The sequence below is a fragment of the Lathamus discolor genome, chromosome 1 (assembly GCF_037157495.1).
Source record: "Lathamus discolor isolate bLatDis1 chromosome 1, bLatDis1.hap1, whole genome shotgun sequence".
Lineage (NCBI taxonomy): Eukaryota > Metazoa > Chordata > Aves > Psittaciformes > Psittacidae > Lathamus > Lathamus discolor.
Genome location: NC_088884.1, coordinates 79959586 through 79986294, shown reverse-complemented (window position 1 = coordinate 79986294; position 26709 = coordinate 79959586). Strand labels below are relative to the sequence as shown.

Genomic DNA, 26709 nt, shown 5'->3' with positions numbered 1-26709 from the left:
CATAACATAGTAGATATGGTCTCAGAACAACCGGGGAGATCAGGATCAGTTCTTCCCCTACCTCAGGGGCTCCCTGCAAGCTGCTGGTGCTCTCAGCCCAGGCTTCTCACCGTGGTCCCACTGCTGCATAGCCAGCCCAGCACTGGGCATGGCTGGATCTTCTCCAGTTTGGAAGAGCAGTGGCAGCAAGACTCAGTCCTCACACTGCTGAGGAAGATGATGTGAGATATAGGCCTTTCTTGTTGGAAACCACTCTGGTTCACCTGGGTTTCTGTTCTGATTTTCATGCTTTGGGTTCTGTATTTCTTACCCGCCAAGGCCATAATAGTGGTTCTTTGTGGCCATACTTCTCTGATGACCAAAGGAAGGAACCCACTTGGGATAAAGTACATGGCCACTTGTATGCATATGTCCAGGGAAACAAAACAACACAATGCTGTTTCGTAAGGGGTGAGATGATGCTTGTAAGTGTGGGTAAAGGGATGTTATTAAACCGTCATCCCTGAAGCCTCAAAAAGCCAGTTGGATTTGGAGCATGAGCATGCAATATTGCAAAGCCACAGGGCTTGAAACAAACCCAGACATCTCCAAGCCTCATCTGAAACAAATTCTAACTGAAAGTAACAGTCTTCTTGTGATTTGAAATGGAAAATTCACCTCTTGTTGTTGAGAATCATTCAGAAAGGGGTCTGTGGTTTATGCATAAGGGTTGTGAGGAAATAAAGGGCAGCAGGCTGAGAGGAGGCAGGCTACACAGCACATCAGTGTCCTTCCCTGACCCCGGGAAATCTCTGGCAGGAAGGGGACCCCATGTACAGAAATGGCAACACCTTGTCAGCCTTCTTCCCTCTGCTGCTGGAGAAAATAGCATTCGAAAATAACACAAGGAGACAGACAGGCACGGCCATGGCAAACTTGGAACAATTATGAAATCAATAATCACCTGAAGGGCTTTGTTACTCACCACTTAACCCCTCGTGTCCCCACTGAGTTCAGCATTGTGAAACACATGTCAAGCGAGGTACACAGAAATCCTAAATGAAACAAATGGACAGTGCCTTGGGCTACATGAGCACCATTCACATCCTATTTTATCATTAGCTGTCTGGAGAATAAAGAAACCAACAGCAACAACAATAACAAAAACTCCCTGCTGGAGAAGAGTCCTGGTCTAAAATACCGTGCCATGTGCTTAGTGCAGATACCAGCAGATGCTGAAATGCATGCTAGTTTCTCACCAGTGCACAATAACCTTTGCATTTGCAGCCAGAAAGCTTGATGCTGTCCCCTTTCTTTGCAAAAGCCACCTCTGCTTGAAGCTCACAGGGACCCTATCAGGGAGGCAGGTGCAGGATCAGAGCCTTCAGCAATGGGGATGTTGCTCAGAGAGATGGGGAGCACACAGTGGCACTGAGTGGCCAACTTGGGGGGTGGTACCTCTGCATGCTCGAGAGCATGTCTTGGGGGAAATGCCAGCTAAATTGCAGAGCTTCATGGGATAGTGGCGTGGAGACCTTTAGCTCAGCAGTCCCACAGGGGAGCCTGTAAGATGCGGTCGTGCCATGGTTAATTCTCTGCTTTTCCTTTCCAGTGCAGTGCCTTGGACGGTGCCTGTCCACTAAGCTGTCAGGATGATGTAAGTTGCCCAGATTTCTTCCCTGTACCTGTGATGGGTGTGATTGACTACCTCCTCTGTGGAGATCTCACACACACACACGCACATACACACACTGGACAAAAAGGTATTGCCTGTCATCACAAGAGGCTGCAGAGCTGGGGGCAGGACCTTGTGCTGTTGAGGTAAACCTGCAGTTTAGGTCTTCCCCTTTACTGTGAGATGTCAGCTGAGCCAAGGCAGGTATATGGGGATTCCAGCCAGTGACTCTAAGGAGAGTCCATCTCCTCTAAGGCTGCCTCACTGTCATCCAAGGTCTTCCAAAGAAAGTGGCTGTCAGCATGACAGGCATGCTGGACACCCCTCTTTGCATTTAGGCCACTGCTTTAACCTTGGTCTCAGGCATATCTTGGACAGGAGCTCCTCTGTCCTGGAGAGTGGGAACACCAGAGAATTTTCATTCTGCATTAATGTGAGGTTTCCTCTGCATCCTAGTTTTCCCCTCTGAGTCCTAAAGGTTTTCATCTAAACTCTGTGCCTCGATTTCCTGCTCTGCAAAATCAAAACAAAGACCATCACTGATAGTCAGTGGTGAGGAGAGGGTTATTTCATGAGTGGCTATAAAACTCTGAAATCTGAAGGTGGAAAGCATTAGATACCATTTTATTAGAGAAGTGCTCTCCAAATATCCTGCAGGGTGCCTTGTCTTCTCAAGTGTGGCTCACAGCCCTGGCAAGAGACAGTCACTGTCACAGTCAGCTCACGAACTAAATACCGCAAGATGGAGGCAGAGAGGGAAAAGTCAATTGTGTAAAGCCCCATAGCTTAGCCATGGGGCTAGGCATAGAAATGCCAAGGCTGTTGCTATAAGCACAGCCCACACCACTCCATTGTGCACACAGCAGTACATGGAAGTACACACCACACAACCATGGAAAAAGCTGTCTTTAATGTTGCTTCTCTTTAATCTCTGCAGATTCTGAATTGCTTCCTTATTGATAACAACGGCTTCATACTCGTTTCCAAAAGACCTGCAGAGGTAAGAGAGCATAAGAGGAGGAGGAGGAGGAGAGCGTTCCTAAATAACCCACCAGAGCTGGTTAAAACGAAGTTGAATTGTGTAATAAGGGTGGCTGTGGTGTAATTAAATTCAGCTGTGTGATGAGGGGGAGGCCTCCCAGCAGAGTGACAGCACATCCTAGGTGAGGAAGGAATTTGCAGTCATAAGGAAGGAGCTAGTCAAAATATCTTTTTATCAGGAGTGAGGAAATCAGACTCATTTCTCTCTGCACAGAATCTACTGAATGATGATCTGAGGCAGTCCCAGAAGGCAGGTGTGCCCTGACTTCAGGAAGCTGAAAGGAAGGAAAGGGAAAGGAAAAGGGGGAGGGGAAAAAGGAAAGGAGCAGAACTTTTGAGTGCCTCTGAAGTCAAAGCAGGCGTTCTTCAGGAAGGGAAACCAAGCGGATGGTAAGAACAAAACGCCAAAGGCAAAAACAAAGATGAAATCATTTAAACAAATTCTAAAGAGGAGAACACCTAAAGAACTGGAGGGTTTGCTGGACACACAGAGGTGAAAGGAGTAAGGAAAAAGACTCAGGATAGTAATAAAAATATAACAACAGAAGTTGCTTCCTTTCCTCTTGCTGCCAGTGCCTCCATGACCATTTCTAGGGAGCTAAAGGGGTGCGGTTTCGGATGTGACTTCTCTGTAGCCTGTGTAAACCCAACACTACCAGCCACTGCATGGCTTAGCTGTACGTTTCCCCACAGTGAATTCCCCACACACCTATTTGTTTCAAAATAATAAAAGGCCATAGATTTGGATGTCAGAAAGTGATGTGTTGGAACAGTCTCATAAGCTACAAGGCAATAAGTCAATAGCAAGAGTGGGGAATGAAGCCGTTTTGTTACTGACAGAAGTGCGGAGTTTCATTAAAATTTCCACAGTACTGGAGTTACCAAACACTGTTTGTGTATTTCCAAAAGGCAGTAGAACTGATCCCAGAAATTGCGTGCTTCAAGATGTGACAAACAGGTTGAAATGGAAATTGAAAGTAAAGTAACAGAACACCCGATGGTGGAAATTCAAAGTACCAGAACACCCTATGGATGTGACTGGGACAAGCAACAGAACTTCTATAAAGCATAAAAACCTATCTTACCAGCTATAGCTCTTTGAAAGTGTAGGTAAAGCAGGAGGTAAGAGAGGATGGATGACCTTTCCGTTTTATTAAAAGCCTTGAAGAGAGTCCCTCACAAGAGGCGGTTAAAGAAGTTCTGGTTGAAGACTGAAGTAGTGGCATTGATCTCAAAGTAGCTGGGACAGAAAAGAAAGAAGAGGAATTTTTAGATGGATATTTAGATGGAAAGCGTCAAGCTATATGAGTCCCGTGGTTTCCCATCTGGACTTGTGTTGGTTAGCATATTCCGAATAGGCTGGCAAAAGAAAAAGGTGAGATTGTGAATTCTGCAGTAAATTCACTGTGCACTGTGCAGTAAATTCAGAGAGGCCAAAATGAGAACTGTTGAGGCTCACAAAGCAAAATAAATCAGCAACACACTGGCACCAGGGGGATGATATAGACAGATATCATGGAGGGGGCATATTGCACAGAATAACCAACCTCTTTTCTGTTGCGAAAGTGACCTACTGAATATTCCGGTAAAAAGTGCCCCTTCAATAACGTGGTATGCCAAAAAAAGAAATGGCAAAGAAAGCTTGAAAATATAAGGAAGGAAATTGCTGTAAAGTTGTACTGACTCCTTACTCTGGGAGAGCAGGTCCTACTGCATGGTCAGGATGGGCTGGTAATCTTAGGATTTGCAGTTTCGTCCTCTGCCCTTGCATGGCATTTTCAAAGGTGCTTTGCCGAGTCCTATGGCATGTGTCTATAGGTAAAGGCAACTAGACCCTTTAGCTACCACATCTGCTGTTTTTTGCCAGCACTGCCCTCCTGGGTTCTGTCTCCATGTTCTTTCTGCCTCTTATGGAAATTGTGTTTTCCAAAAGCTCCTCTCTGAAAGATCTGACCAGTAGAAACATGGCATTATAGTGGATTTGGATAAATTATGAACATTATCCACATGCCTCCAAGATCAGGCATTTTGGCAGGCACCAGAGCTGTTACCGCCTCCAGGTGTTTACCTCCCCTGACCTCGGAGAGTTCACCAGTACTTTTCTTCAGATGTCTTCATCTTGTTCCAGTTACCGCTTTTATTTCCTGGAGGCACCAGGAGTGTCCACACTGTTAAACACTACAGGGAATTCAAGACAGCAGCAGTATTAAATCAATACCCTGGGTTTCACAGCCTTGCCACTTGGATGATGCTGCTGCAGGGGAACACTTGTTGCTATGTTGTCTTCTTTGCCCCATCCCACAATCTTCCCCTCAGTGCATCTTTTAACATAATGCCCCCCAAAATCCCATTCCTGGGTTCTGTGTGTATTTTGCCTTGCTGGAGAAGTTGGCTAGTTCACTCTCCTCCTTCTCTGCCTCATACCAGCAAGAGTGGCTCAGCTGCATGGGTCAGCATTTCAGTCCAGCAACAGGGAGAATGGCAGCCTGCCCACATGCTGCCTGTTCTGCCCCATCAGTCAGGATGGGAATGGGCTTATCAGATGCTGAAGGAGCGAGGGTACATGAGTGAGTATCTGCATCAGTGAGCCACACAGGCTGTGGCAGCTCCATGCACAACCCCACTACCCCGAGGAAGGCAGCCAAGGGGCTTTCATATCCAAAATGCCTACTTCCTGGGGCAAGGTGCAAGCTAAGAATAACAGAGCCTGTGTCCTTACAGCCCCTGAGCAAGCTGCTAGTGCCAGAGACCCACTCTGGGGGCTCTGAGATGTTTTGCTCCATCTCTCTCCTAGCTCCCTTGTGGTGCAAGCACACATAAAGCTGTGGTGCTGTGGCGCTTTATGGTGTTCTCAGCCTCCTGCATGCACCTCTGTTTTGGGTGGCCACACTGGAAACCACAGCAGCCTCACAAAGGAATGGGGAAAGGACAGCCTGGCTTGGTCTCTGCTCCCCTCTGTCCTTGAGATGGGGGATCAGGATGGGGGATCAGGATGGCGGATCAGCTCTAGTAACCTCTGCCTGAAGGCAGCAGGAAGCTTCCCAGCAGCCAGAAGTCACCACAGAATAAAGAGGAACTCAGGATTTTAATGAGTGATGCATTGGAACCTCCCTACAGGATTACTTGGGGAGAATGGGTAATCTCTTAATTTGGGCTAATCTCCCCATCCAGACTTATTGCGGGGGGAGCAAAAAGTTAATAGCCAGAGCCAGGAGAAGGGAGGGAGAGAGGGAGAGGACCAGGTGATCCAGGGCAGCGGAGGAAGGTAAAGTCAGTGGCATGCTCAGTCTGTGCGGCAGTGAGGACTGCTCCACAGTACATTTCTGCCAGTGTTTTCAGACCTGGCCCATGACTGCCCCTGGGTTTTTAGCCCCCTTTTGCTGCCAGCCAGGGGCACATCTGTAGATCACAGGTCTTGAGCTCCCTCCACCTGCTGCATCTAGATGTTCCCTTGCACACTAAACCTCTTTTTTCTAGGACCGCTCCCTTCTCCCTGCGACATCTGCAAGCTTTGCCTAGGCACGACTTCAGGGACAGGGTGGTAGCTAAAAGGCCAAGATCCCACCAGGGGTGGGCAGAGCCTGTGGAGAAGGAGGGGCTGGCTTTGTTTGAGCCATGCAAGGAGGCTGCCTGCTCCACTTGCCCAAAGCCTGGCCCATTTGGCAGATCCTGTTTGTCTACAGCTTTTGTGCACGCCAAAAGTGCAGATTGCTCAATGAGCCAGCAAAGCACGGGAACATGTATGTCTGTAAGCAGTGATGTACCTTGCAAGCCATGCATGTGCTCCAGGATACATCTCTTTCCTGCATATAGCCTGCATGTGCGCTTGTACGCTCTCAGCTGCAGAGGGATGTGATACAGCATGTGACGCAGGATGTCAGAGGCAATGCTTTGTGCTCTGAATCTCTGAAATTGCAAGGCCCTGTGTGATTCCAGCCTCCAGCCTAATTCCCAGCTTCCAACCTAATACCTAGACTGGGAATCAGGAGAAACACAGCAGGGGAATGTCAGGGAGAGCAGCAGCCAGTCACTGAGGAAGCAGGCTGTAATGAGAGCTGCCTGGCAAAATGTCTCTTCAGTGCAGGACCACTTAGTTTTCTGCCAACTGATGCTTTCCTGTGTCACTACCTGCACAGAGTACTTAAAACAACACTGAGGTTTGAATGTCTGGTTTGGTGTTAAAGGCCAATTTGCTGATGCTTTCCCTAAGCATTGATGCATTTTCCCTAAGCCTTTGTCTCAATTATGCTAAAAGCTCCTCATATTTGTACCTATAAGAATGACATCCTACCTGGAGAAATTCAAGCATCAGCGTCTCTGAACAGGATGAGACTCTTCCCCTTGCCACACCAGCTGCAGCTTGCACTGCCTTAAATCCTACTGCTCTAGCTCCTGCTAGGGCTACAGACTGGTATTAAATCGAAGCAGCTGGTCTCCTTTTACCACCCTAATCAGATTGAAAGAGCGAGGGAGGTGAAAAAAGTTAGTGCTTGCTCAGACACATTTGACTATGTCTGAGATGATTACAGCCTAAGTGCTCAAAGAGGAGTTGATGTTGTGTGTCAATATATACAGTGAAATGCATTCTAAAGCCTGTTGGGAAGAAGCTCATACTCATGTAACGCTACTGTTAGATGATTACCATATGATCTTAGGTAAATCTGCCTAAGGGTTTGTTTTTCTATAGTGGAAATGGCCCACTCAAATAAATGAAATCATCTGTCATCTGCTAAATACATGCTAAATGACTGCTAGTCTATCAGTGGAAAAGAAAATGTCCCCCCAAACTGTGTGAACACTTCCATAACATATGGGAGGTGTTTACTGTGTCGAGACCCGTGAGCTAGGAAAATAGATGGAGGATAGCTCATATCTGCTCTTTTATAGACTGGATATAAGGAGGAAATTCTTTCCTGTGAGGGTGGTGAGGCACTGGAATGGGTTGCCCAGGGGGGTTGTGAGTGCTCCATCCCTGGCAGTGTTCAAGGCCAGGTTGGATGAAGCCTTGTGTGGGATGGTTTAGTGTGAGGTGTCCCTGCCCATGGCAGGGGGGTTGGAACTAGATGATCTTGAGGTCCTTTCCAACCCTAACTATTCTATGATTATTTATGAGTATTTTATTTACTTGCTTGCAAACAAAGCAGTGGACTTGGCAGATTTGAAGCATTTTTGCAATAGATTTGTCATGGTTTGATAATCAGGAAAGACAGATCTGTTGTTTGTTTGAAGAAGTCTTTAAAGCAGCAGTTCCAGGATTTGGGATTAGGACTGTATTTGAGGTATTATATGAACTCCGAAGCGTAAATGGGAGCAGACAGCCACAAGCTCTGTTCAGGCACCCAAGCGGGATTTGGGGGTTGCTACCGCCCACATGTAACTTTTGTTAGGGTGGAGCCTGTGCAATAGCTCTGTCTGTGCCAGTGCACGGTAACCTAAAGGGATGCATGTTTGTGTTGTTGTTGTTGGGGTTACTGCCTGCTCGGAACTCGCACAACACTGAGTCGTAAACTCGCATTTGCTACCTGAATAAATCTGCCCAGTGCACTCCCATGTGGTGGGTCAGTTCACCTAGTGCAGCTGGAGAGCAAAGGTTTCCAAAGCCACTGCAGCCGAGAGCTAGCAGAGAGGCTCAAGCAGAAGACTCAGGCACTCAGACCTGGAGGATGCGGATTCACAAAAACCCACAGGAGAGCCCAGTCTTCCAGTGAATCAGTGTGCCTGGGTCTCTGCAGCTTGGGAGTCCTCCTTTTTCTATCACAAGCTGCATGACTTACGTGGGCTTAATCATTTCCAAGTGTGGTAGGAGCAGTGCAGAGTGCCCAGCTGGTGATGGGGGAAGTCCTCCCTCAAGCTTTCCAGCCAGCCAAAGGACAAAGCTTGGCATTACCTCCTTATAAAACACCCATTACGTGTAGTAGGCCTCCAGACAAACTGGATCAGCTGGTCCCATCGAGCATTTGGAAATTTTACTGTTGTCAGTTTATTCTGTTTTTTTCCTTTCTTGTGCTTTGCAGACTGGAAAATTCTTGGGTGCAGTGGATGGCTCAATAATGACCCAGCTGCTAAACATGGGCATGTTCAGGCGGTAAGTGGGGGATCTCCATGCTGTACTTCTCTTTCTTCAGCTGGTGTGTGGGTCAGAGCAGACTGGTCCCCATGAGCAGCAGGGGAAAATGCACATGCTGATGCATGTGAGTCTCTTGTTTTGATACAAGAGCTCCTATAGCTACCTGCCTCCTCCCCTGACTTGCTCAGCCATCATCACCACACTCCCTGTTCTTCCTTATTCTGCTCTTCTTCCTGCTGCAAAGCACTGAGAGAGCCAGTAACTCCTGATCTGCATGTGGCTAGAAAGCAGCTGCTCCTCTGTGTTTTCCAGAGCAAGATGCTATGGGAAACACTTCGTGGCAATTTGGGTATAAAGCGCTTCAGTTCCTCCTGCCACTTGGAAAGTCTGTGAGCAGCTGTCTTGAGAGTCTCCCAGATGTAGCATTGCAGCTGGCTGAGCACGTTTCTCTCTCTCCTAAAAATACCTCTGTTTCTTTCACTCTACTCCCCCAGCCCATGTCAAAGAGTTCTGAGTTTCAGTGGCTTGAAAACAGGAAGCAGGGGGACCTGAGGTAGTTGACAATTATAATTTTCCTGCTTCACTGCCTGCTTTACTCACCATCGGAAATTAGGGACATATTTCTTCCTTTACTGACCCAGTTACATTAATCCAGAGCCTGTATTTCTTGCTTTGCAAGATCCAGCACTGACCAAACAGCAAAGACATGTGTGTGTAAGCAGGACACTGCTTTAGTTCTTCCGTACAAGGACTTCTTAGAAAAAGCTGATGTCTGTGTCCTGTAGGCAGTTGCATTGCTTGCTTTCAACTACTTGCTTGTTTTGTTTCGATTGCAGGGTGACCATGTATGATTACCAAGCAATGTGCAAAGTACCCTACCACCACCACAGCGGTGCCCAGCCTCTGCTCAGCGTACGTATCTGCCTGCATGCAGCTTTCTATGGGCTTGGCTGTGGAGGTTCTCTCTTCTTAAGACATCTCCCACAGCTTGATGTAGCATGTTCCCCAAAAGAGTTTAGCAGATTTTTGCTATCAAGTGATGGGAATGTCCAAACTCATCGTAAGGAATATTTCTAAGGCAGTGATGGCCACTGACAGTGGTTTCCAATTTGGCTCTCTATTGGCATATAGAATCTCACTGAAAATCAGAAGGACCAGGAAGAGGACAGGAACTAGACTATGCCAGGCATCTCCTAAAAGCCAAAGAACCAGCTTGCTGCTGAAACGAACAGAAATGATTTTACAGGACATGGTTATACTCAGCAGCTCGGAAAGAGGAGTTGCACTCTGAGTATCTGAAAGCTGACAGCCTTTCAGGGAAGCTTTTCCAAGTGGGCTTAGAGCAACAGAGACAGGTTAAAGCAGCTGAGAAATGCTGATAGCCATGGAGCCAAACTACCAGAGTGAATAGTTTTGCCAGGACCCAAATGCAACTTCTCTTTCAGATGATATAAACTAATAATCTAATCCCACTCTACCTTGCTAACCTGTCCTCAAACAGGCAGAACTGAGTAATTAACACTCAGGCTACTTCAAACTAGTTGAAGCAATCCTAAACAAGGATGTATTTATTACTGTTATGACTGGGGTTTTGCTGAGTTAAAATGTGGTGTTCTGGAAGTACTTCTTACAGCATGACATTGTAATCTATTTCTAGTAAAAGAATTTTCAGCAAAATATTACTTTTTAACAATATGTTACGCTTTAAGAACGTGTCTGGTTTGCAATGGCTGTGCTTCAGCTGGATAGATGAAAATACTGTGAGAGTAGTGAAAATATTTGCTTGGTCATTGCTATCATCCTCCAATTTTGATTACTGAAAGAAATGTCACAAAATATGAGCTGCCAAAACCGAGGTGAACTGGGAAGAGAATAAAAAGGTGAGCATTCTGCCTCCATCTCCCATTGTCCCTTCTTAGGATATCCCTTGAAAAGGAAGAAATCAGGAAAAGTCCATTTTTCATGTACATTCATAAAAACTCAGCCAAATTCCCAACCATCTGTACATTTTACTCTTTGTTGACTTTCTCTGGCTGAAGATAAGTCAGTTAGCAGTAATGGAACATTATCTTATGTCCTACGACTGCTGCATCTGTTTTGGATTTGAGGATAAGGGTGTGATTATGAGAGGGAGAGATGAAAATTAGACATGGTTGCCATGAAGAAAAGAAGCAGCAGGATCCTCTGCAGATGAATTGTCCCTGGGACAATGCTGGATTTCCAATTTGTAGCTGAAAAGCAAGAAGATGATAGAAGTCATGCTGTCTTGAGGAAAAGCTGGATGAAAGCACAGTTAAGCATAATCAATCAGTGGCAGATAATACTAAATCCTGGGCAATGCTGTCGCTTGTCCCAGAAACACCACTTGCTATCAGAACACAAAAGCATCCTAAACTGGTGGTGTCCCATTTAGATGTGTTTCTCTCCTGCTCTGAGCTTTCAAGGTCATCCATACTGGAGAGAAATCATCAAGCAATTACATCTTCAAAGTCCTTCATACATTTGTGATAAACTCCCTGACCCTGACAGGGAGGGGGTGAGAAGATATTATTAGTAGCAAGGCAGCTCTGCTGGCTTTTGATGTATTTTGGACATTTTCCAGTGGTGCCCAGACCTCGAATTTCCAGCCTGTCTTCAAGAGCTCTGATCAGTGGAGGGAACTGGTCTGAAACGTGGGGTCCTGCATAACAATCCTAAACTCTCTGACCAGGTCCTTACGGTATTTCTCATTTCTTCTTTTGTTCTCCAGCCAATTTATGCCTTTCTAGCTGCAGTGAAATGGCTGATAAGTGATTTCCTCATGTGAGTACCAAAAGACGGGGGTGTTTGGGAGGCTCAGTCCAATGGGGGCAAGAGCTGGCAAAGCCGCAAGCAGAGGTGCCTGCATAGGGCATTGCTCTCAGCCTTCTCCTGACATTCAGCTCAGCGCCTTGCTCCTGGGAGACAGAAAGCTATTACTATTCCCATTTTGAGAGGCAGAGGCCTGTAGTGGGTCTGGGATTTACCTGAAGTCACTCAGTACAAAGTGGCAGAGTCAGAAATAGGACTCAGGTCTCCTGGGGCCTCATGCAGATCCTTGATGCTTGAGTCCTCTTGCCTGTCTCCTTTGCCTGTGAAGAGTGAATGCATACCTTCATTTCACAGGGGCGAAGTCTGAAGGAAGGAAGCCAAGGGATCTCAGGTCTGAGTGACAGGCAAGGGAGGAGAGGGGGGAGGCCTTGAATCAAGCTCTGGATTTGAGCTCACCAAACTGCTGGGGAAAATTGGAGCTCAAGCTCAATTTAAGATGAAAATACCACTTCTCAGCTTGCTGGGTGTGCAAAAGGAGAAGTGTGGAAAAGATCCAGCTCCGAGGGCTTGAGTGTATCGGTACAGAATATCGGTACCTCCGAGTAGCCAGGCTCCCTGATGGCCATCCGTGCCTCAGGTGGATCTTACTGTGACTGAATCCCCTCCTAGGATAAAGCCCATTTAGATATTCCCCAGGACAGATCCCATGATACAGAGCCACACAGTATCATGTGGAGAGGGAAAAAAAAGAACAAATTAAAAAAAAACAAACCAAACTCAGACATCCACTGCCAACAGATTTGTAGTAAACATTTTAGAACTGATACTCATCGGGCAATGGGGCCATCTCCCTGACACCTGCACCCTTCCAGACTGCTGAAAAAGCATCCTCTGTTTTTGCTCTTTTGACAGCTTCCTTTTGGAGTTTAACATGAGTAGCTTCTGGCACTCAGACAACTTGGCAGATGGTGAGTACGCAAGAGTCCAGCAGCCCCATAGAACATGAGTGCTACAGCCACTGGTGGCAGAAGAAGCTGTATAGGGAAGCCTGGCCTCGTGCAAGGAGTCAGCCGTCTGCCCTGCCACTTCTCCCTCCACAGGCACTGGAATCCAGCTTCTGGGTCCCACCACCACCCCATTTCCCCCTGTTTCCACACCCATTTCAGGCTGCCAGAGCAGCGAGGGTGAGGTGTGTGTGGCTTTCCTCAAGATAACTGGGGCAGGGGGAGGCTCTTCTTTCTGAGGACCCCCATCCTACTTCCGTAGGATAAGAGAGACCATCAGCTGCAAAGGCGGGAGGGAAAGGAGAGGAGTGCTCTGCATGCCATGCAGGTGCCGTTATTACACCCTCACTGTTCAGCACTAATGGTGCTTTTAATGGAAACAGCGGTAACTTCCCTGCTAACTGTGGGGCTGTCTTCTGCACTGAACTCTCCTGGCACAATGGGGAAACAGTAGTTTTTAGAAAGCAGAATTCCCTTCCAGTCAGATAACCAGCCCAATGTCTGGGTACTGTGTATGTGCCACTCACCTCCTCCAAAGAGGATCACCAGAGATGGTGGTAGAAGTTGCAGCTTTCCTCTATGTAGTCCTGGCTGCTGCTTAACATGCATCAGGAATGGCCCCGTGCAGAAATAGGTGAGGAAGAGTCAGATGCAAGTGCAGTACTTGTGGCAGTGCAAGAGGGACTGCTCTTTCTGGAGGACAGACCAACCTGGTGTTCCTGCAGGGAGCTGCTGTGGATGCTCAGTGGCTGCATGGTTTGGTTTAGTCATTGCTTGAAGAGATGGGAGGGAAAAGGGAGGGGGTTCTCACTGCTGCCCTGCTCATCACCAGTTCCTTTTGTGCCTTCTTCATCTCTTTCCTGCATCACCTCCATGACTGCTGTGTGCAAATTCATCTCTTCACTGCTCTGCCATCGTATGAAACTGTCATGTTGCTCCATCGTCATTGTGTGTGTGTACGTCACGTGAATTGTCCAGCCAAGGCTGTCTTCCATCACTGTAAGTAAAACCACCTAACAGCAAAAAGAGGAGGATTTAGCTAGAAACCCCAGCTAGGAAAGGCTTCTTTTAGACAATGGGGAACTTGCAGAAAGAGGTGACAGAGGCAAGGCAGTGCCTGGCTGTACTGCCCTGCACTGCAATGAAGCAAGTGATGCTGTTCCTTGTTTAGCTGGCGATTGAAGGTCTGTCACTGAGAAGTCAGTAAAAGAAGGGGCACACCAGCCTCCTCAGGGACTGCAGGCACAGACAACACCATCACTATAGTGTAGATGGGCACATGGCCCATGTACCATGGCATGTCCTTCACTTTGGTTCCTAGCTGCCCCATTCTTTTCACTTACAGTACCAAACCAAAGACCAACCCATGCCCTCTTGCAGGAAAAACTATATGGGCCTCACAGACTTCAGTTAAGAGGCAACTTAAGTCTTCTTTTCCACACCCCATGGCTTAGCTCCTTCTGATGTACCCCAGCCCAGCCCCGGGATAATCCACAACTACTTTCAGGCAGTTCAGCTTGATAAGTATATGCTCTAGCTCATAAATCCACTCCTACAGGCAAGTTAGAAATCCCTCCAAGACACAGTCCAGACTGTGGCTGTGTTTGTATCTTCCTGCTTCCATATCTAGCTTGTATTCGCTGATTTGCTCTCTGCCCAGCAAGACGTATGTGTGAGACAGAGATAGAGAAATAGAGACAGTTGGAATGTGCCTCACTGTAAGAAGAAGAGGAAGCAAAAGAGTGTCTGGGGGTGGGGGAGGGAATAGCGGGGTGGAAGAATACTACTGGGGCTGGAAGAAATGGATTGCACATGTTGTTAAGAAGGGGCTGTAGTTTTTTGCCAGAGATGTTAACGTTTCCTTGACTGCATGCCAAGGCTGGTGTATGCAAAAAATATGAAGAGAAGGAGACATTTTGTGAGAGAGAAATTGAGCACACGTTTATTCAGGGATATAGGCAGAGGAATTAATGGCCAGGGACCTAATGCTCACCCTTGCCTGACTGTGTACCTCTAGCTCTGCAGCACTGAGCCTGTTTCTGCTTCCCGAGTTCTCTTGCTTTCTGGGAAGGCAAGACTTGATGTTGGAATATGGGCATGATGTATTCAGACTGCACTCATCATGCAAATCGGCTTTTCAGAGGTGGTGAGAATACATGTTTGCTGCCATGGATTTTTCACTGCTCTCAGCATCTCATTCCTCTTCGTGTCTGTAAGGGCTTCTGCTTTTGTGGACATCAGCACAGGTTTGAAAGCTTTTAATTAAGCCAAAACCACTTCCAACCAAGGAATGCAGCCTAGAAAGGACTATTTCTAGAATCGTGTAGCTCACTAAGGTTTCTTTTTGGCTGCACAGTAATGTACACAAAGGATATTTTGCAAGTTAATCGATTAAATTCTCTGTTTTGTATTTGTAACTAGGTAGCAGACTTTGTCTCATGTCCCAGAGCAAATCCACTGGCTTGGGTTTGTGATTTATGTTGGTGGGAAAGAGTTCCCGACCCGGGCTGTATAGTTCATAACACAGCGTGGCAGCTGTCTTTGCTACTCAGAAGGATTGGTTGCCAAACGTCTTACAAAGTCTTTCTGGCAGTGCAGGTGGTAGCAACGACAGCCTGGAATTAACTCACTCTTTGCTATAAAGTTTGCAATTTGTTATCAGCTCCTCTGGCTGTTTACTAATCCCTGAACACCAGGCCCTCGGAGCGCTGATAACATTTTGATGTCCAGCATGTGCATGCAGAGGCTCAGCCCAGGCATTTTGCTGATGATGTTCATGCTACTGGGCTTCTCTGAACTTCTCAATACTGCTGCAGCTGCGTTGCTTCCAAGCAAATTAAGTGGCAGGAGGCTTAAGCATAATCTCTGTCATAGGTCTTGTCTCTGTGCAGAAGTCAGAAGATTTTAAAGGGGCTTCTTTTCATTTAGCCCGTGCCAAGAAACTGATTTAAGACGGTCTATGCAGGGGACTTGTGCCAATTTAGCAGAGTTTAAAAATATAACTTGGTGCACATGATGGAGTTAACACAAGAGCAAGACAAATTGCAGGTTGTCATGAAAGACTCAAACAGAAATGCAATTTCTGTGCATGACTTAGGCCATACTGCCAGTGGCAAAAGTGCCCCCGAAGGGACTAACCCACTCCCCACCGCTTACCTCTAGACACGCAGGCTGCTCCTGTGAGAGCCACCATGGCACGGTTCAGCCCAGGATTACTGCTCAAGTGTTGCCTCTCTAGAGCTGTGTCCAGAACTGAGGCACAGCTCTTGCCCATGTGTGCGGGTCAGGCCAGCAAGGAGTGCTGCAAATCCAGGGGTAACACAATGGGACATTGATGGTTTGTGGCTGGGGGATCAGTGTGTGATCTTACCACAAGCATGTCCCTAAGAAGGTCTGTCCCTGGCCCAGACTACAGTAGCTTGGCCGCCTGTTTCAGAGTTTGTTTTCCCAGCCACTAGCACAGTGAATTAAGGCTGAAGGAAAGGGCTCCCACTCAGTTCCTCACACTCCTTTAGTCCATCAGGGACCAACCTGGAGCTGGTCTGACATGGAAAGCATTTGCGGCTTCTCTCCTTACAGCCTAAACAGGGATATTCTGCCTGTTTCATCAAAAATGTCTAAGCCTTTGAAATCCACCTCAGTAACAGGCCTTCTGCTGCTCATCCCAAATATCCTCAGGACTGTCCATCCCTATGACAGGTACTAGACAGAGGCTTTCTCCATTAGCAAAAATGGGAGAGGCTTTTCCATGCTTCTGCAATGTGGGTTTGCACAGAGGGACAGTGAGTGGTGGCAGAGCACAGCCAGGCAGCTCCTGGCTGCCAGACCCTGAAACAACGAGCTCAGTTGATTAATTTAGCGTGAATCCAGGGTGAATACAGAACAAGGCGTGATGCTGAAATCAAGCCCTGTGTGCTTTTGGATCTGTGCAAAATGAACCTAACCATGACACCAAAAGGTGGGGCCTGCAGTCTGGGAGGACTTAAGTAGGAGGCTGCCCTGAAGGTGACATTTTTGGGGAGTTCAAAAAGCACAAGGCACAACTACCGGGGGCTCTGTACTGCAGGGAGGTGTTTCAGTCTCCATCATACTCATCTGGGGAAGGCATTAGAGGGGAGATTGGGCTGCAGCTCCTGCCTCTTAATGGATGTCTTGTGTTGCTGGATTGCAATGGTGGGGAGAAAAAATCAATGAAAATCATCCAGCTTTTCTCTGTCTCATGTAATCCCATTGTTTAGATGGCAGGCTCTGCAAGGGAGTGCCTGACTCTTTCTGTGTGCTCTGGCAGTGCAGGGGCAGAGGAGACCGTAGCTCTCAGTGAGGGTTTTACAGTGATACAAATTACCCATCAGAATCACAGTTCCCCTCTCGCTGCATTCTCACCTCACATTCACTGATTAAAACCCATGCTGCTGCATTTTCCATAAACCTTCAGCACTGCTCCTGCAAGGGGTAAGCTGGTCACCCTCCACATCAGGACTCTCTGTCCTGCCTGTCCCCTGGCAGGGCTGCCTGCAGAAGCTCGGTGGGGCGAGTCTTTTCTGCTCAGACCCAAAGCTGATGTAGAAACCACTTCTCATACTTGTTGTTGGCTGAGCAGCAACCACCTCTGCTCTAGCAACAAAGCCTCACATTTCCATCAGTGGCATCCCCCTGTGTGTTACAGAGGCAGGAGCTGGCTTTGCTGCCTCAAACTGCAGAAAATAATTGCCAGAAAGGCCCAGAGCAGTAGTTGGAGGCAAGGCAGACTTTGCTGAGCTCCTAGAAAGAGTGCTCTTGCTTCTCGAGGGAGGATCGGTAAGGCCGCTCAGCTCCCCCTCATCCCCAAATTAGTTTGGGAGTCCCACAGAGTGTGTGCGACTGATGAGCGATGGAGCAGCTGCTCCCTGCCTCTGCAGTGGATGGCTCCCTCCAGGAGCCAGCACTGTGCATTAGCTGGGTCTCTGCTGGTCCTTGAGAGCCATTGCCTCCTTTCCTGCGGGCTCAGGCCAGGTCTGTTTGCTGGCAATGTTTTCTTTTCCATGTGACATATACTCAACCCTCAGATTCCTGCTGTGGCCTCGCTCTGTCATGTCAGAGGGGTTAGGAACGATCAGCGGTTCATGGAGAGCCCCACCACGGGCATACAGGGTCCCCACAAGGGCACTTCCCTCAGCACCGGCACTGAGGACCAGCCCAGTTGTAGCTTTGAATGTTTAAAGAAGTGTATGAACCAGCGCTGGGTTAGGCAAGAGGGTCTCTATTAACACAGCTGGTCTGGTAGACACCCCCTCCTTTGAACACAGGGGTACCAGTGCCCAAATGCCCCTGCCTAACTGGCCACAGGGGTCCTCGGGGTGCTGTGGCCACTGCAGCTCCATTGGCTGCGGCTTCAGCCGGGAAGGGTTCAGACTTGCTTGGGGAAGGTTAAGTGGGAATATCGGGCTCATTTCTTACATAGGCCGGTTTTCCCACACCACCTAGTGGGAGCAGGGCTCACTGCCTCACTGAGTTCTGCAGCATCTCCTTCCCCTTCTCTGGAAGGCACCTGCTCTTGGGCACTTGTCAGGGAGGGGAAACTCAGGACTATTCCAGCCTATATCACCAGTCTTACATGCTTCCATCACAGTGCACACTGCTCCTGGACTATGCTCTGCCCTTGCTTTCTCACCTTGTCTCCTTACCATCGCAGCTCACAAGCACAAGAAGCACGACATCCTGCAGCCCTGTGACACCGAGTACCCCGTTTTCGTGTATGAGCCGGCCATCAAGGAGACCAATGGGCTGATCGAGTGTGGAGGCTGCCAAAAGTAAGAGCTGTGGCTTCCCTTTCATTTGGGGCTCCCCAGATCATGATTCTTGTTGCAGAGCCGATGGGTGACGACAGCAACGTGAGGAGAGTCACCTGCTTGCTGTGCCCATGGCATGGCCACCACTGCATCCACAGCTCTGGCCACAGAGCAGAGCTAAACAGCCAAGCTGGACAATGAGGGGGTGAAGTGACCAGGTTACTGGTTCTCAGTTAAAGAGGAAAAAGCTAAAACCATCAGTTAATAAGCAGAGGTGGCTGTAGAACGAGGGGGAAAGCATTTAAGTGTGCATATATATACATATATATATGTCTTTCCATTCCACAGATTTCAGACAGGAACTTTGTCTGTTTTTTCACGTTTCTGGCAACAGTTTTCTCCTCAGAAATTTCTCCTTTTTTGCAGTGCTTTCAGCTTTCCTTTTACTTTATTCTCTCCCTTTTCTGTTTTTCTACCAAAAAAAGAAAAAAATATTGGGGTAAAGGAAGTGTTAAACTAAAAGAAATTAAATCACAGGTAGACCTTTTTATTTTCTGTTTTCATTTTAAGAGAATGAACAGTCCAAATTAACAGAAAAGTCATTGTAAAAAGAGGCTGGTTTTGAGCGGATGCTGTCAGCAATCACACGCAGAAGGATGAATTTCCACTGGTCCAGCTTTTCCTAACATGAGATGTCCAAACAGAGCTGACTGGAATCCTTCTTAACAAAAAAGCCAACAGTCTCACCTAGTCTGACTTCAGCCTTGGATTAACTGCAGGAAAGACTTAAAGGTTAGGAAAACAGCCATGGAAAACCAGGCCTTGCCAAACATTGTTGTAGAAGAGATGGCAGATTTGGTGACCACAAGGTATTGAGTAGGTGCAAAAAGCTGCAGGCAGATCCAGAGGAGCCAGGTGCTCCAAACTGACTTGTCTGTGTGTTATGCTGTTGCTGCACTGATCTGCGACACCAACACAGGCTGGGCTGACCCCTACTTGCTGGAGGCAGCCCCTCGACTGTGCCAGCAGCAGCAGCTGAGTCCTGCTTGGCTCCTTGTAGTTACAGGCAAGTAACTACAGGCAAGTAGTTACCTCTGGATGCTGGGTACACCTCTTGTGTAGGTGTTTGGGAGCAACACAAACCCTGACACAGGCTCTGTGGAGCATTAGCCAGTGGCCTGCTTGGTCATGAAGGCTTTCCCGTTCGTATTTGGCAATCCCAGGTGGTTCCCAGTGGAGCTGGGTGCTCCACCTTGGGTAAACGTCAGCTTGGTGCATGGGGCACTTCTGGCGTGGTTACTGAATGTGTGTGTGGGTTAAAGCTGTCGTCAGCCAGGAATACTAATGAAATAGTTGAAGCATGTCACATTCAGCACCTCTAAATGTGAATAGGGAAATCCCTGGGCGCTGGAGAGCAGCGAGGCTAGGTGGCAACTGACCAGGCAGGCAGGGCCACCTGCAGCACAGCCAGGTTTGTTGGTGCAGCAGGCACAGCCTCACAAACCTGTATTTCTCATCCAGAAGCCCTCCCCCTTGGCTGAGAGGTGGTGAGCGCACAGATCCCCATTCTGGCTGCAGCATCACCAGTGCCACCAGCACAGGCACACCAAGCCTGATGCGCTTGGCCTTCCCTGTGCCCAGTGGCCCTGTGCCCAGTGGCCGCACAGCCTGCTGGCCCGCAGTGGAGGATGACAGCATGGGCAGCTGAGCCTGGCTTTGTGCTGGCAGAGGGCAGGCAATGCCTGCAGGGCATCAGGCGGTGGGTGAGCTGCCCAGACACGTACAGCACTTTGCGGTGACATCAGCGTGCGCACGCTTGGACATGCACCCCCTCTGACAGTCCATGTGCTCACCCAGGGTGACGCAGAGGTGCACGTGCCCGCGTGCAAGCTCACAGTCACGCACAGCCACGTGAGCGCAGGGACACGGCTGAGCTGTGCACACACACTCGTGCACAGAACCCTGTCAGCACGCGGCTGGAACACGTGCCTGCCCTCATCCTGCTCTGCCCACACGAGCCCTCCAACGCCTGCAGGAGCAGGGCAGCAGCACTGTCACAAGCCCTCACGTGCACATCCTTGGGAAAACACTGGGATCTAGAGACATCCCCACCGGCACGTGCCTGTGCTTGTCACCAGCCCTTTTCCATAGCCTGCTTGTCTGACAGGCGGGAGAAATCGTGGCTGCAAAGTGAAGATGTATGTTTTTCGTGACTGTAGGCAAGACCAACCACCAGTCCTATCACACAGACATAACGTGATGCTACTGGGATCCTCCATTTCTCACTTCAGTAACAGGAAACTTAGCAAAACTCTGTTCCTTGCAGGAACACTTAGTACGTAGATCTTTGCATTGTAACAGCATATGCATAAACATACACTGAATGGACACTGACACATCTCCAGATGAACCAGGCCTTCTCTGGTGTTATCTGCAGTTAAATGCTAATAAGGAGTCATTTAAATACTAAATGCTGACCCATTTGGGGAGGGTTTGTGTTGGGTTTTGTCTGGTATATTTGGTTGGGTTTAATTTTGGCTTTTGTACCTAGCATGGAGCTGCAAATCTGAGACAGTTTGGAGCTTCCTGAGGCAAAAAAGGCGTACTAACACAACCACCCCCATGTGTACAGCTGCTTGCTGTGTCTTTCCCACTTTCTACGGACATCCCATTTCCTGTTTTCTTTGTGTTTCTTTGCTGTGGGCCAGGTGATGCCGCTCTGGCACTGCAGTGGGAGGGGTGTGCCTTCTCCAACCTGCTCTTTCCTTGCAGGATGTTTGTGGCACAGCAGATCATCAGCAGTAACCTGCTGCTCCTCGTCACAGATGCTGTTTGCGACTGCAGCATCTTCCCACCCGTCCTGCTGGATGTGAAAGAGGTCAAATATATCCTTCCATGTGTGTGCAGCAGGGGCACAGAGCTCCACAGGTCCCTTCATCTCCATGTTTGCTAGGGTGGAGAATGTGCTCCCAGGGCAGTCACCATGGGGGTGGAGGGCATGGCCCGACTTGTGGGGCAGCTGGGGAGAGACTTGGAGCAGGTAGGGTTGCAGTGCAGTGGAGAGGAGGTATCGGTTCTACCTTCCGTACCCTCAAAGGGAAGCCAGCCTCCACTGGCCAGGCTGTTGGATACACTGTGTGAGGGTGAGGGTCGGAAAAGCCAGAGGAAAGGATCAGTGGTGGGATGGGTGCAGCTGTGCTGGCTCCCCAACACTGCTCCCATAACTCATCCCTGCTGGGTCCTCATCCCTTGCTCTTCATAAGGGCAGTGACACTGTGCAGCTTGTTACCGCTTTCAGCTGCGGGTCCTTCCTTGCCACCTTCTCGAGCTTGGCGATGCCTCCAACCCATGCGAGGCTACCTGCCCTTCCCGTGTCCTCCCCGCTCTGCCTCCCAGGCTGTGCAGTTACACCCCGATGACTGACCTCAGGGTGCCATGGCTCTGTGCGGTGCTCATTGCCCTTCCCCTGCCTGCCGCTGCTTGTCCTTAACAGCCTCGCACATAACGCTTCGGTGAAGTGTGAACGGATGCGGTCCCAGAAGCTGAGGCGGCGGCCGGACACGTGCCACGCGTTCCACCCTGAGGTACGGCAGGGCAGCGCGGCAGGGAGAGCACGCCCTGGCTGGGTTTCACCATGGGCATGCTGGTCTCCTCTTGCACCCCTGCGCTGCGGGTATCACCTGCTGACGGGACACAGACACAGCCCTGTGACTCCTCAGGGGGTTCCAAGCCCCTGTGTCATGCTAATGGTACCTGGGAAGGGCTTGAGCTCAGACACCACAGGGTTACCGGGTTTCTTTGGGGGTTTCACCTGTTGGAAGAGCGCTGATTCCTGGAACCAGCCCTTGCAACCTGGGCATGGTGCAGGCAGGCAGCTCTCCTGCCTGCTGGCTGGCAGGAGTTTGGTCCAGGCACCTTCGCACAGTGCCAGGAGCAGGCACAATGACCTGCTTGCAGGCAGGGGACTCTGGAAGGAGCTGCAGGTGGGATGTACATGTGGAAGCCCATCCTGCTGCAGCCTCCGAGGCTGAGGGATGCGTTTCAGGGTGTGGGGCAGAGCATGGTGAAAGCCAAGGAAGCAAATGTCTTCCCAGCCCACAGGAATCAAACCAGTCCCTTCCTTTACCCATGATGATCCTTCCTTTTAGCTATAGGCATTGCTTCCCCTTCCAAAGACAAGCGGCAGGCTCTCTTCCCTCTGCCAGCAGCCACCTTGGCTGTAAGCACACTGACATCTTCTCTCCCGTCTCCCAGGAAAACGCCCAAGACTGCGGTGGCACTGCTGAGGTCTCCGTCTCACCAACGCTGCTCTTCCTGCCCCTGGTGCTGCTCCTGCGGTGACGCTGCCTGCACACACCTTATACAGCAGAGACCCGGGAAAAGGGGGCTGCCACTGGCCGGAATGGCCGGAAGGGAGGACACGGGGGCTCAGGCCATTCTGCAATACCCACTGCAACAAACTGGGGACTGGAAGTGTTAACAACGCGGTGCAGCACATCCTGTGTTCTTCACCACATGGTCCAGTGCGGTGCCAGCGGTGGAAGCTGCTCCATCCTCAGAAGCCCATGGCAACAGTCCTGAGTGAGGACCAGCAGGCTCAGCTCCCAGCACTCCACCTCCTGAGCTGCTGCTCCCAGCCACCAGCTCACAGCCAGGATGGCCAAGGTTGTCAGCATGGCTGGCATGCCACCATCACCCTGCCTCCCACAGAGCCACTATGGGGTATAGAGGGCTCTGTGGAGCAGATCTGGCCATAGAGGAGCAAGAGGGGCAAGGGATGCGTGTCTCACAGTGGGAGCCACCAGGATTTGGAGCATCCTGATCTGGAGCAGCCCAGGCATAGCGCTCCCAGAACAGGGCCTTTGGTGGTCCTAGGAGGGAGGTAGCATCTCTTGGGCTTGGTGTGGCCTTCAACCAGGACCACAGGGGCAGGACATAGCACCTAACCTGAACTGCGGTAATTAACACGTAACTAGGTGAAGGAAAGTAGCACAGCTTGGCTAGTTAGCTGCAGCTACGCCAGCTCTGCTGAGGAGAACCCTCCTGACACTGCTGGCACAGCATCCAGAGTCTTGTCCAGATGTGGACTTTACCTCTGGGAAGGGGTTATGGATGACCCACCAGAAGTGGAGGTATGTTTCCCACTGCCTGCCAGTTCACTGCACAAGCAGCTAAGAAATGGGCACTTTCCCCCTTGCAGCAGCACTGCCCTGCTCATCGAAGCAGCCCCTGCCCAGCTGGTGCTGTCACAGAGCTTTACAGACACATGGGAAGCACCCATTTTTCCTCTTACTTTTTGTATGAACTGCTCCATACCATCTCACTAAAAACAAATATATGGCATATTCTAAATAGATACTCAGGCTTCAGTGTGTCATGTTTGGTGCTAATCACAGCCCTACACCATATTCCTTCCCGAACTCACGGGAACATAGTACAGGTGGAGGGACTGCAAACACTGCAGAAATGGTGGCCTGGCTGGTAGGGATGTGCCAGCAACTCATGGGGGTGCCAAGAAATGCTCCTGGTTGCTGTGATGCCATTTTTACTGGAACTTTGGGATCTCTGACCATGGAGCACACACTGTGAACTAGTCAACTGCACCCCACAGACCACAGCTCTGTCACCTCTGGGGCAGTGTAGGAGTCCTGGTGCTGGCAGGGTAATGTGGATATACATGATCGAGGACCACCACCACCAGGGGAAGGGATGCCACAGCCAATGGCTACAGATGGAAACAGGGTCTGACCCTGAGCTCTGCACCATCCCCATCTGTAGTCACTCTAGCACCAATGAGTACACACTGTGTTTGCTCAGAGGGAGCAGGCTATCAGGCCAGCAACGCAGAGCCTTGCTCTCCTCCTCTGCCAGGTCTGCCACTTTGGAAACCACCTGCACCCCTCTGGGCCTCCTGAGAGGAGTGTAGTTCATCTAACCGAGCTGCTGCCTCCTCAAGGCAAGTGCCACCCGACACTAAGGGGACCAGTCACAACCAGGTCCTGGTGGGAACCTTTCAGGATGTTACAGCTCCCGCTGTGGCAGGTTTTGCTTCACCGAAGGCAGTGTTGAGGCAAGGAAGAGCGGAGCAACTGCAGTACTGGAAGCTAATCTGGACATGGTTTCCAGGCTTCAGATGCAGTGACCTTATCAGAGCCAGAAGCAGCCAAAGAAGACGAAGACAGCGTGGAAGGAAAAGGGGCTGCTGTCAAGTCTGAGGAGTCAAGAGCTGCTGGCAGACGGAGGAGCCACCGGCTCAGGGCATGCCCCACTGGCTGGCACAGCTCCTGCAGCTCCATGCACATGCCCTTGGTGCTGCCCTCCTGGGGCAGCACTCTCAAGAGTGACCTCTGAGTCAGAAAGGATTAGCAGTCCCATCTCCACTCAGCTAAAAAGAGATACAGAAATACACGGTGTCCTCCTGCCTATGAACCATGTTTGATTTCAGGTCCATTAACCCACAATGAACACGGTCCTGTAAAGAGACCTGCACTGGGAGAGTAAAGATGCGAGCTATACCTGGCTTAGTTGACATAGCAAGTTTGTGCCTCAGATGTAACTGGAGGGAATAGGACAGGGGTGAGAACTGGATTACTTTTTTAACCAAAAAATAAGGGTAAAGGTTTGTGGAGAGATCGAGGAAGAGGGGAGCTGCACTGGGACCACTGCACTCAAAAGCCTGGTGTGTTTGCTCCCCAGAGGAGGTAGCACATGCGCACCTCAGCAACCATTTCTGCTACAGAAGCTCCTGCTTCTGTACCTGAGGTTTGCCTTAGCCATTTATTAGGTGGCAAACACAGCCCTCTTCATCCCAAGTGCTGCTGATCCACAATGGGATAGCTGCACTTAGGCATGGTTTTAGCCTTAGAAGGCAAATGGCTCGCTTATGGGTTTTGCCATCAAAGCAGACCCTAAGCATACCTACCCATTCCTGGTCTCCAGCATGGGGTTAAGCAAATCCCACTGCATGCTCTGCTTGCCTGGTAGGGGTAGCAGCTCATGGCCCTACAGCAAGAGAAAAGTCCCCAGGAAGAGCAGCTGCTCCCAACTTCTTCAGTCATGTGCTGGGCACAGCACATTAAAATAGGTCAGCAAAAGCAAACAGATCTGAGGCCAGAGCACCTGATCAGCAGAAGAGCAGCTGTGAGACGAGCCACCTCTCACTTCCAGATGAGCAGCATCCCACTGCCGTCCTGATACAGCACTGTAAATCACAGCTGTACCTCCTGCAAGATCCTGCTCACCGCCACAAGCACACACACTGTAGGCATCAGGGTTTATTAAAATAAGGCAAGGCTCAATGGGAGAAAGGTCCAAGTGTTGCTCTGCAGTGAGGGATGTCCATCACCCCTACCCAGCCACATCTGGCTACCATACACATTAGGGGCTTCCCAAGCCCTAAACCTGCAGCTGATTTCCTCCCAGCCAGGTGGAGAGGGACCCAAAATCTCTGTTACACCCCTTACAGGCTTTGGAAACACCCCACTGCAGGCTGAGGTAACTCTGGATGCTGCGGTGGGCACTGAGGATGTTTGAGCTGCGGGCAGGGACACGCACCTTGCACATACAAATACCCTCCCTTGACTCACGCCTTGGGTCAGAGCAGGCGGATGACTAGACCTTCGACTATGGCCAGACAGGGATGACTTCACCCTACAAAACAGCAGGAAAATCAGCCCTGGATGTACAGCAGCTGTTCACAGTTGGGAGTGGGCACAAAGGCAGGAGGCTGACCTGAGCGGGCTTATCCTTATCAAGAGCCTGGCACATCCCAGGCTGGTGTGGCAGCAGTCACGGCGAGGAGCCACACGCTCCAAGTGGGTTAAGAGGGGAGGGTGCCTTTCTCTATGCCAGCAAAGGACCAGTACCACAGTCTGGCTTGGTTTCATGTGCGCATCTCAGACTCAAGCTCCTTAGAATATTTTCCAGATGCTTCTTCTGCTGATAAAGCCCAATGGCACTTTCACTGCAGAAACTCTGGGCTCTTGCATACTTCTGCTTGCAGGGGAGAGGGGCTGAGGGCAGCCATATGCAGCGTACCTGAAGCAGCTTTTCAAACGCAAGTGGAGAAGGAGCATCAAACACCCATGTGCTGAATGGCTCCATCACCAGTCAGACCCTCCTACTCCCGTCCCCCCTGGACAAGGGGGAGCTCCTCCATCGCTCAGTTCAGGCTGTTCCCCAAAGCCTCTGCTGCAGGTTCCCTCACACCACCTCTGCCTGCACCTGAGAGGAGCCTGGGCACTGCCTGTCACTCACTCAGCCAGCAAACATGGCTGTCATTATCTCCTATGACATTGACCACAGCAACACAGCCCATCACCAGCACCTGACGCAAACTGTAATGGCCTCGCTTAAACACCACCAAACGCGTTTCCTCAGTAAATA

At 49.8% G+C, this 26709-nt stretch overlaps 1 protein-coding gene and 1 pseudogene across 1 annotated transcript in view; one reads left to right on the top strand and one right to left on the bottom strand.

The window, feature by feature from the left end:
- The window catches only part of CACNA2D4 (calcium voltage-gated channel auxiliary subunit alpha2delta 4), a 125323-nt gene extending 101645 nt beyond the window's left edge, over positions 1 to 23678 (top strand). Inside the window, exons 30-40 of the mRNA XM_065664160.1 lie at positions 1592 to 1636; positions 2592 to 2654; positions 8710 to 8780; positions 9599 to 9674; positions 11512 to 11564; positions 12465 to 12520; positions 13535 to 13555; positions 18228 to 18345; positions 21097 to 21214; positions 21831 to 21908; positions 22579 to 23678. Of these exons, the coding sequence (XP_065520232.1) occupies positions 1592 to 1636; positions 2592 to 2654; positions 8710 to 8780; positions 9599 to 9674; positions 11512 to 11564; positions 12465 to 12520; positions 13535 to 13555; positions 18228 to 18345; positions 21097 to 21214; positions 21831 to 21908; positions 22579 to 22665 (786 nt within the window). The 3' untranslated portion in view covers positions 22666 to 23678. The remainder of the gene's footprint in view (positions 1 to 1591; positions 1637 to 2591; positions 2655 to 8709; positions 8781 to 9598; positions 9675 to 11511; positions 11565 to 12464; positions 12521 to 13534; positions 13556 to 18227; positions 18346 to 21096; positions 21215 to 21830; positions 21909 to 22578) is intronic.
- Positions 14069 to 14996, bottom strand: LOC136007462 (uncharacterized; annotated as a pseudogene).
- Positions 23679 to 26709: the final 3031 nt, after the last annotated feature.